At 42.4% G+C, this 11,523-nt stretch overlaps 1 protein-coding gene across 1 annotated transcript; it reads right to left on the bottom strand.

Annotated features, from left to right (window-relative positions):
* Positions 1-9,202: 9,202 nt before the first annotated feature.
* Positions 9,203-11,143, bottom strand: LOC130295749 (B2 bradykinin receptor-like). Its single transcript, XM_056546813.1, has 3 exons — positions 10,995-11,143; positions 9,843-10,247; positions 9,203-9,337 (listed from the first exon to the last, which is right to left on the bottom strand). The coding sequence occupies exons 2-3, from the start codon at positions 10,218-10,220 to the stop codon at positions 9,203-9,205; spliced, it is 513 nt and encodes a 170-aa protein (XP_056402788.1). The 5' UTR covers positions 10,221-10,247; positions 10,995-11,143.
* Between the last annotated feature and the right edge of the window lie 380 nt (positions 11,144-11,523).

Raw genomic sequence — 11,523 nt, 5'->3', positions numbered from 1 at the left:
TAAGAAGGCTCCAATACTAGGCTCCAATACTACGGTGTGAGACTGGTGTGCGTATTTTCGCATATGCGAATTGTAGCTTATGTTAATTTTTGTACATGCAGATTTTCGCATATGTTAATTTTCGCGAGTAACACTAGATATATGGACGAATATTCGTCATATATTCGCTACATTCGCATATGTGTAATATGTGTAAATTTTCGTACATGCGAACATGCGCATATAAGAAAATTTATCATGAGTAAACATTTTCATAACAGAAAATTCGGATAACAGAAATCAGAACATGTAAACATGCGCATATGCGACAAATAAGCAAATAAAATTCGTATATGAGAAAATTAACATGAAAGAAAAATTTTGTAACAGAAAGTTCGCATATCAGAAATTTAGAGCGTGGAACAATGCGCACATATGAAAAAAAAAGACATGTTGAAAGTTCGTATATAAGAAAATTTATCATGGGTGAAAATTTTAACACCATAAAATTCGCATATAAGAAAATTAGTGCATGCGAAAATTTAAGTAGAAGAAAATTCGTATGCGAAAATTTAGGTAGGGGAAAATTCGTATACAAGAAAATTAGCATATGTGAAAATGATTATTTGCTAAAATTTGCATAAGCAAAAAAAAACTGGATATTCGTAATTGCGAATATATAGCGCTATATTCGCGAATATTCGCGTATTCGCGAATGTGCGATATTCGAGAATAAAATTCGAATTGCGAATATTCGCGAACAACACTATTTAGGGGTCCTCCGTTTAGCAAGTTAAATGCATTTCTGAGCCCATAGGTGGAAAATATGCAGATTCGATTTCCCATATATATACAGGAGTTAAAACAAAAAAAGTAGAGAACTATTACAAAGATAGTTTTACAACAGATGGAGGCACACTCTTTGGAAAACATTTATGTATGTGGTTGAAAAAAACAAAGGGCTTAAAGGGGTACTCTGATGGAAATTATTATTATTATTATTATTATTTTTTAATCAAACTGGTGCAAGAAAGTTAAACAGTTTTGTAAATAAAATTATTAGTCCTTCCAGTACTCATCAGCTGCTGTATGCTCCAGAGAAAGTTGTGTAATTCTTTTCTGTATGACCCCAGTGCTCTCTGCTGACATCTCTGTCCATGTCAGGAACTGTCCAAAGTAGGAGAAAATCCCCATAGCAAACCTCTCCTGCTCTGGACAGTTCCTGACATGGACAGAGGTGTCAGCAGAGAGCACTGTGGTTAGACTGGAAAGAACTACACAACTTCCTCTGGAGCATACAGCAGCTGATACGTTCTGGAAGGATTAAGATTTTTTAATAGGAGTAAGTTACAAATCTGTAAATCTCGTGATGTCATAGCCCCGCCCCCTCAATGCAAGTCTATGGGAGGGGGCGTGACAGCCATCACACCCCTCCATAGACTTGCATTGAAGGGGTGGGGCGTGATGTCATGAGGGGGTGGGGCTATGATGTCACAAGCTCCCGTCGCTGGCTCTAAGCATTCAGAACATTTTGTTCCAAACGCTGAGCAGCGGAGTACCCCTTTAAATCTTATTGAAAGTCTATGGAAAGAACTGAAGGTCATGATTCATAGAAGTGGCCCATGGAACCTTCATGATTTGAAGAATGTTTGTGTGGAAGAATAGGCTAAAATCCCCTTAGAGCAATGCATGAGACTAGTTTTTCCATATAGGAGTCGCCTTCAAGCTGTCATTACCAACAAAGTTTTTTTTTGCATAAAGTATTAAATAAATATCAGGAAGCATGTTCAATACTTTTTCTCTAAATCTTTCAAATTATTACACATGATTTAATTTCTGAGCATATTTGTTTTGGTTTCTTTGCTTGTATGAATTACTTGGGTTGTTCATAATATCTGGTGAAAAATTCTTGTTAATTGCATCTTTGGAAATATATTTAGTGAGAAAAATGGTGTACAAAAGGTCAGTTCTTTCCTGGGTAATGCAAAAATATGTTCCAAGCCAAAAGAAAACGATTCCTAATTTGAGTTGTGAACATCTACGAAATGGTATTTTGACTTCTGACATTTGCGTGTCTTCAAAATGTTCATTCGTAATTCCACTTTGAAAACTGTACAATATAACTAAAATAACTTACCAGAACATTTAGCTGGCACTGCTCAGACTCCTAACATAAGAATGTTCCTGCGCTTGCAAGAAAAGGCCCAGGATTAGTTCCGTATTTTTCGCCCTATAGGACGGACCGGCATATAAGACGCACCCAATTTTAAAGGTGCAAAATCTAGAAAAAAAAGATTCTGCACCCAACAGTGATCTTCAACCTGCGGACCTCCAGATGTAGTGTTGAGCGGCATAGGCCATATTCGAATTCGCGAATATATGGACGAATATTCGTCATATATTCGCGAATATTCGCATATTTGTTATATGTCCGTTTTATTTTCGCATATGCGAAAATTAGCTTATGTGAAAATTCGCATACACGAAAATCCGCGTATACGAAAATCAACATATGGGAAAATTAGCATTCGCTATAATTCGCATATGCGAAGATATGCATATGTTAATTTTCGCACATGCGAATTTTTGCACGCAAGTCTCACACAGTAGTATTAGAGCCTTCTTTACACCACACAAGCTGGAAGCAGAGAGGGGTGATCACTGTGATGTGTACTGTGAAAAAAAACCAAAAAAACGAATATTCGTAATTACGAATATATAGCGCTATATTCGCGAATAATATTCGAATTGCGAATATTCGCGAGCAACACTATCCAGATGTTGCAAAACTACAACTCCCAGCATGCCCGGACAGCCGTCGGCTGTCTGGGCATACTGGGAGTTGTAGTTTTGCAACATCTGGAGGTCCGCAGGTTGAAGACCATTGGTATAGGAGGTAATACTCACGTGTCCCCGCCGCTCCGGACCCATCACCGCTGCCCTGGATGTCGCTCCATCGCTGTCGCCACGTCTCCATGGTGTCCCCGCCGCTCGGGACATCTTCTTCCCCGGGATCCACGCTCTCCATCGCCGTCATCACGTCGCCGTCATCACGTCGCTACGCACGCCGCTCCTATTGGATGACGGGACGGCGTGGGCTATGACGTGATGACGTCGAAGGAGAGCGCCGCCATGCAGGGGATCCCGGCACGGAGCTGACACCGAGGAGGAAGGTAAGGTCCCTACCAGTGTCCTGTAAGCTGTTCGGGACGCCACGATTTCACCGCGGCAGTCCTGAACAGCCCGACTGAGCCGGGTTAGTGTCACTTTGGCTTCAGACGCGGCGGTCAGCATGGATCGCCGCGTCTGAAGGGTTAATACAGGGCATGACCGCGATCAGTGATGTCCTGTATCAGCCGCGGGTCCCGGCCGTTGATGGCCGCAGGGACCAACCCGATAGGTGTGTATTCACCATATAAGATGCACCAATTCCCCCCCCCCCCCCCCAGTTTTGGGGAAGGAAAAGTGCGTCTTATACGGTGAAAAATACGGTAATTTCAATAAACAGAAGGAAAAAGCTGCCGTACACGTCCCGTACAACTTCTTTTATTGAAGGTAGCTAACAATGCTTAGGCAACGATTGTTTCACTGCTAGTGCAGCTTCTTCAGGATTTGAGCATAGCCCATGCATTCTTACCTGCTTTCGATAGACGACGTGGACGGGACCTGTGTGTCAGCTTTTTCTTTCTCTTTATTTGAAAAACTAAAAGGGAAAAAATAAAGATCAGACATTTTAAAATTATTTCATTTTTAAATAATCCATCCAAAATAATCCATCTAAATAAGTATCTCCACATAAATACTTGGTATCTCACCACTTTCTGTCAGGAATAATCAAATGGCGGACTGCGGTCCAGATCCAGACCGTGTCTGACAGTCATGAGGACCTCCCGCCACTCTCCCCTAATTCATAGGTGTCTTTAAAGGAGCACTCCGGCACTTAGACATCTTATCCCCTATCCAAAGGATAGGGGATAAGATGCCTGATCGCGGGGGTCCCGCCGCTGGGGACCCCCGTGATCTTGCACGCAGCACCCCAATTAAAATCAGTCCCCGGAGCATGTTCGCTTCGGGTCTGATTACCGGTGACCAAGGGGCCATCAGCGAGTGACGTCACGCCTCCGCCCCCGTGTGACGTCACGCACCGCCCTTCAATGCGAGCCTATGGGAGGGGACGGGATGTCTAAGGGGATAAGATGTCTAAGCGCCGGAGTATCCCTTTAAGACACCGATACAAATGAATAGCCGCGGCCTGGAGCAAGGGAACGTTGCTGCCTGGCCACCTGGCACTTCTCCTGTGATGCATCATTTGCTCTTGCCAGGCCTGTCTAGAAGAGGCCAGAGCAGCGGAGCAGCACAGGACCTGGGACTGTGTATCTGTGTAGAAGAGTGATGCAGTTGCCCATAGCAACCAATCAAATGGCTTTTTTCATTTTCCTAAAAGTCTCTGAAAAATTAAATAAGCAATATGAGTGGTTTCTATGGGAAACTGCATCACTCTTCCTCTTCACAGGTTTTGATAAATCCCCCCATAACGTTACTCATGTTAAAGGGATACTGCACCAGCCAGCCTTCGGAACATTTAGTTCCGAACGCTGTGTGCGCTCGCTACAGGTGTCGGCGGCCTTCACGCCCCCTCCCATAGACTTGCATTGAGGGGCGTGGTCTCATGTCACAAAGGGGCTTGGTCGAACCTCGTAGCGTGCGCACACAGTGTTCAGAACTAAATGGTCCGAACGCTGGCTGGTGGAGTACCCCTTTAATGCACAGACACAGAGAGTAAATGATAAATCAGCCTGTGACTGTGCATGACTGTGCACGGTGCATGACGTCACCAGAATAATCAGCGACTAGTCTAACCCCGCCCATTTATCTGCTATTAGACAGCAGTCATCACACATTTGCACGCTATCTTTGCAATGCAAATGAGGAAGACCTCAGAAAAGGCTGCTCTGCCTCAAACATGGCAGAGGGAGAGCACAAAGCATTGCAATAGAAAGAAGGCACGAAGCGTGTACAGGCCGACCTGACGCTGCGTGCCTTCATCTTAGTGCTGTTGCAAATAGTCACTAACTAATCAGTCAGCCAGTCAGCTAAGTCATAAGGCAGACCAAGTGGGGGAGACAGAGTACTGGTTAGGTTACAACAAGAAATGTGTCCTACCGTACTTTTAGAGTTGATCAGGCTCGTCTGTGTCCCATCTCTATACGGTTGGTTTGGCTTAAAGCCTTGTCTTTCGCGACTGCCTTCTGGTACCAGTACTCGGAGTCCTTGTTTGGGCGCCAACTGAAGTGGGACTCTCCTTCAGGACCTAGTGGATATCTGTTCCCATCCAAAATCAATTATTATTTGATGCATGCATCGAAGTAAGTGAATAACACACTGACACGTTGTTCAGTACAGAAATTTGTCCTTCCTTTTATTACAGCATTTCTCAGTAATTGATATAGACTTCAGAATTAACATAAATTACCACCCATATTATTGATTAATTATTAGTGATATGTGTGTATTTATAGTCTATGTGCACAAATTTTTGTCATGCGCAAGTTTGACTTGTTTTGCTTCTAAGCGCTAAGCAATTATTAACCTTGTTCTTCTCCCCAAATATCCAAATGTCGTTTTGACATCACCTTATCTCTCTGCAAACAGTTCAATCTTGATTGCCAGGCTACACTGAAGGGCAGGCTTATGATTTTTGTCAGGTCAGTTAGTATTGAGCAAAAGAACTAAGCAGATGTAAAATATGATATTTTATACCAATTCAAATATATATACTGTATGATTATATAATTTATATTTATTAAATGCATTACAGGAGTTACTATATACTTCAGGTGACACAGTAGCAGTTACTTTATACATCAGGGGACACAGCAGGAGTTACTTTATACATCAGGGGACACAGCAGGAGTTACTATATACTTCAAGGACACAAGGAAAAGGGAAAAAAAAGGCTAAGATGGTCCTATATAGTGCAGTTAATCCCAGTTTGTGAGGCTGGACAGTGTGTCCGCAATAAGAGTATTGCTCACCTGTAGGTGTAGTGCAAGCAGGCACCACACTGATGATCGCATATAGAGGGTTTCAGTGTCGCAAAGCTGCCGGCCGTCGGTCCCGCTGTGCCAGCGGTGAAGATACAGGAGAAAACAGCTGGTGCTGAAGAAAACCTGGCGGGGTTTCCACAGTACTCAGGCAAAAAAGTCAGATGTCGGCTAAGAGGCGCATACGTGTGCACCTCTAAGCCGACATTTTTTGCCTGAGTACTGTGGATACCTCACCAGGTTTTTTCAGCACCAGCTGTTTCCCCCCCAGATACTTCAGGGGACACAGTGGGAATTACTATATACTTCAGGGGACACAGTGGGAGTTACTATATACTTCAGGGGACACAGTGGGAGTTACTATATACTTCAGGGTACACAGTGGGAGTTACTATATACTTCAGGGGACACAGTGGGAGTTACTATATACTTCAGGGTACACAGTGGGAGTTACTATATACTTCAGGGGACACAGTGGGAGTTACTATATACTTCAGGGGACACAGTGGGAGTTACTATATACTTCAGGGGACACAGTGAGAGTTACTATATACTTCAGGGGACACAGTGGGAGTTACTATATACTTCAGGGGACACAGTGGGAGTTACTATATACTTCAGGGGACACAGTGGGAGTTACTATATACTTCAGGGTACACAGTGGGAGTTACTATATACTTCAGGGGACACAGTGGGAGTTACTATATACTTCAGTAGACACAGTGGGAGTTATTATATACTTCAGGGGACACAGTGGGAGTTACTATATACTTCAGGGGACACATTGGGAGTTACTATATACTTCAGGGGACACAGTAGGAGTTACTATATACTTCAGGGGACATAGTGGGAGTTACTATATACTTCAGGGGACACAGTGGGGGTTACTATATACTTCAGGGGACACAGTGGGAGTTACTATATACTTCAGGGGACACAGTGGGAGTTACTATATACTTCAGGGGACAGTGGGAGTTACTATATACTTCAGGTGGCACAGTGAGAGTTACTATATACTTCAGGGGACACAGTGAGAGTTACTATATACTTCAGAGGACACAGTGGGAGTTACTATATACTTCAGGGGGCACAGTGGGAGTTACTATATACTTCAGGTGGCACAGTGAGAGTTATTATATACTTCATTGAGAGCAGTAAGAGGTAAAGGGAATGTGTCATCAGAAATTGACCTATTGTTTGAATCAAGTTTTTAGGTTAACCATATTTTTTTAAATTTTACTATGTGTATTTTTAAATAATCCTGAAATGTTGCCACTGAACCTAAAACAACGATATAAAAAGGTCAGAAAGAATGCCCGGTTGTGTCTCCAATTCTTCTGAATGGTACAGCACCTGTCTATTGTTCACATAGAGCCTGGGGGAGATGGCGGCCTGACCTTTTTATTGGTGGAGTCCTGTGACTAGAAATGGCAGAGTGAATAGCAAAAAGTGTAGTCATGAAATCAAGCAATTGATTTGTTCTTGTATGGTTTCATTGACCAAATCTTCTGTTGGGAATTATGACGTCCTTCTGTCAGGTCCTTTACATAGAAGCCTCCTGTAGACCTCTTTGGCTTTTTGTCTAAATTGATTCCCACAAATTGTGTCTACAATAGGAGTATTGCTCACATGTAGGTGTTGTGCAAGCAGGCACCACACTGATGATCGCATATAGTAGGTTTCAATGTCGCAAGGATGCCGGCCGGCGGTCCCGCTGTGCCAGCGGTGAAGATACAGGAGAAAACAGCTGGTGCTGAAAAAACCTGGTGAGGTATCCACAGTACTCAGGCAAAAAGTCCGATGTCGGCTAAGAGGCGCATACTTGTGCACCTCTAAGCCAACATTTTTTGCCTGAGTACTGTGGATACCTCACCAGGTTTTTTCAGCACCAGCTGTTTTCTCCTATATACTTCAGGGGACACAGTGGGAGTTACTATATACTTCAGGGGACACAGTGGGAGTTACTATATACTTCAGGGGACAGTGGAAGTTACTATATACTTCAGGAGACAGTGGAAGTTACTATATACTTCAGGAGACAGTGGGAGTTACTATGTACTTCAGAGGACACAGTGGGAGTTACTATATACTTCAGGGGACACAGTGGGAGTTACTATATACTTCAGGAGACACAGTGAGAGTTACTATATACTTCAGGAGACAGTGGGAGTTACTATATACTTCAGGGGACACAGTGTGAGTTACTATATACTTCAGTGGACACAGTGAGAGTTACTATATACTTCAGGGGACACAGTGAGAGTTACTATATACTTCAGGGGACACAGTGTGAGTTACTATATACTTCAGGGGACACAGTGAGAGTTACTATATACTTCAGGGGACACAGTGTGAGTTACTATATACTTCAGGGGACACAGTGAGAGTTACTATATACTTCAGAGGACACAGTGGGAGTTACTATATACTTCAGGGGACACAGTGGGAGTTACTATGTACTTCAGGGGACACAGTGGGAGTTACTATATACTTCAGGGGACACAGTGGGAGTTACTATATACATCAGGGGACACAGTGGGAGTTACTATATACTTCAGAGGACACAGTGAGAGTTACTATATACTTCAGAGGACACAGTGAGAGTTACTATATACTTCAGGGGACACAGTGGGAGTTACTATATACTTCAGGGGACACAGTGGGAGTTACTATATACATCAGAGGACACAGTGGGAGTTACTATATACTTCAGAGGACACAGTGAGAGTTACTATATACTTCAGGTGGCACAGTGGGAGTTACTATATACTTCAGGTGGCACATTGAGAGTTATTATATACTTCATTGAGAGCAGTAAGAGGTAAAGGGAATGTGTCATCAGAAATTGACCTATTGTTTGAATCAAGTTTTTAGGTTAACCATATTTTTTTTAATTTTACTATATTACTATTTTAAATAATCCTGAAATTTTGCCACTGAACCTAAAACTACGATATAAAAAGGTCAGAAAGAATGCCCGGTTGTGTCTCCAATTCTTCAGAATGGTACAGCACCTGTCTATTGTTCACATAGAGCCTGGGGGAGATGGCGGCCTGACCTTTTTATTGGTGGAGTCCTGTGACTAGAAATGGAAGAGTGAATAGCAAAAAGTGTAGTCATGAAATCAAGCAATTGATTTGTTCTTGTATGGTTTCATTGACCAAATCTTCTCTTGGGAATTATGACATCCTTCTGTCAGGTCCTTCTGTCAGGTTCTTTACATAGAAGCCTCCTGTAGACCTCTCTGGCTTTTTGTCTAAATTGATTCCCAACCATACTGTATATGATCGGATTGATACAACTGTTACTGTAGGCTAGAGAAAGAGAGATTACAAAAACAATGTTATCGACGATCACAGACACCGTACATGGAATTAAGACATTTAAGAATTGTAATGTGTGAATGAAGGTGGTTATATTTAAGGGGAGCCAACACATTATGAAGACCAAGAATACAGACAAGACCAGCCGAGTGGCTTTTCTCTCCTTGTTGACTTTCTTAAACTGTTGCATTGAGTTGTTCCTCAAAAAGCAAATCATGTGAAATGTGCAGAAGGAGGTGACAAGCAGAGGCACTATGAAGCCGAGGACATTTATGAAGATATTTGAGACAATAAACAACCTTGGAGGTGCAATTACATCACAGTATGTGGTATTTAATTGTTTCATAAACACCACCTTTCGGAACACCATGTTTGGCGCACTTAACACAGCTGCAAACATCCAGATGATCCCACAGTTCACTTTTGCCCACCAAGGATTTCTAAAGCGACCAATGGACATGGCCTTCACCAGAGCCAGATATCTCTCTATACTGACCATCATAAGGAAGTAGATGCTGCTGTAAAAGGTGAGCCAAAACAAGAAGCTGACAGCTGCGCACATAAAGCCTCCAAATGGCCATTGGTGTTTGTTGGAGATATAAATGGCCCGAAATGGATGTCTGCTAACAAGAATCAGATCGGCAGCCGCCATATTCCCCAGGTAGATCTCAGTCACTGTACAGCGACTCTTATGAAGGACAAAGACGGAGATGACAAACAAATTTTCTATAACCCCTAAGACGAAGATGAACCACATGTACGGGGGCAGGTAGGTAAAGGCCCACTCAGCTTTTTTCCAGTCAATACATTCATAGTTTGGATTTTCCTTGGCATTAGCCAACACTGTCATTGTGCCATTTTGTTCCATGGCCATCACCTTGTGTTAGATATGTTTGGACTCCTGTTGAAAAAACAGAAAAAAATGGATTGTTCTCATTTTAGTCAATATTGTCATCAGTACAAAATAAGAAATAACAAACAGCAACATTACAAAAAATAATAACAGATTCACTTAAAGAGTACCTGTCACCAAATAAAACTTTTAATATAGTGTTCCTTGGTTAATTAGCAGGCACTTTCCTAATCACTTGCTTTTAAAATGTTTAACATAAACATGTTTAAAATGTAGCAGAAAAAATGGCCACTAGGTGGCTGTGTTCTGTTCCCTGCCACAATTAATACAGTGAGTTTGGTCTCCTCCCAGCCTGGCAAGAGTCCAAACTCAGGAAGTGCTTGTCTGATGTCAGCTGCACAGAAAGTTAAAGCTCCACAGATTGTCACAGAATGCTGCACAGACTGAAACCTGAATGAGAGCCTTACTGATAGCAACACAGACTTAAACATGCACAGAGCTTGATATCTTCTCTTCATCACAGCACTGCAACCATGTGAGGGCAGAAGTGGTCCCCCAGCAGTCTTGTGATGTCAGTGATGTCATGCCAGCTGGGAAACACCCACTTTCTCCTGCTGGGAAACTGCACTATGTGAACAAGAATGAAAGTTAGATACACCGCTTTTTAAATCTCTGATTTTTTTTTTTAAGGGTGGGAGGGGTGTAAGGAGTAGTTAGGGAACAACCTGAGGTAGTTTAGAACAGTTTATTTGGTGACAGGTACTTTTTAATATCACAGACAAGGGACATACTTACTAGTTACTGATATAAGGGCAGGAAGAAACCCAACTCCCATCATGATGCAGACAAGAGTGATATATGGGGAGGTACAAACAGCAGCAGCGTTCTATTGTAATTGTCCAAAAATGACCATGAACATTAGATTTGGAATTGTGGAAAAGAGTGACTGCCGTATAATGGCGATCATGGAGGAGATTTATCAAAACCTGTGCAGAGGAAAAGTCAACCATTTGCCCATAGCAACCAATCAGATCGCTTCTTTCATTTTTATAGAGGCCTATGGAAAATGAAAGAAGCGATCTGATTGGTTGCTATGGGCAACTGAGCAACTTTTCCTCTGCACAGGTTTTGATTAGGAGATGGTCACAATCCATACAGAGAACATGGTCATAAAATGTCAGGCAATGCACCAGCACCGGACAGCACCATACAGCTGGTGAGAGATATTTAAAAAGGCAGAGACACAGGTTGGAGACCTCCTCCATATAGAATTGTGAGTTTCCATTTTTGGCACACAACTGCACTTCATTTCTTTTTAACTGGA

This window comes from Hyla sarda, chromosome 11 (assembly GCF_029499605.1).
Source record: "Hyla sarda isolate aHylSar1 chromosome 11, aHylSar1.hap1, whole genome shotgun sequence".
NCBI classification, from domain to species: Eukaryota; Metazoa; Chordata; class Amphibia; order Anura; family Hylidae; genus Hyla; species Hyla sarda.
The sequence above is the reverse complement of the archived record's forward strand: the minus strand, read 5'-3'. Positions and strand labels throughout refer to the sequence as shown.

Bases quoted from the DNA above. Each gene is read 5' to 3' on its own strand.
- LOC130295749 (XM_056546813.1), bottom strand. From the start codon at position 10,220: ATGGCCATGGAACAAAATGGCACAATGACAGTGTTGGCTAATGCCAAG. The intron at 9,338-9,842 runs GTCAGTATAGAG...CTCTTTCTCTAG, and splicing joins GCATCTACTTCCTTATGATG to CCTACAGTAACAGTTGTATC.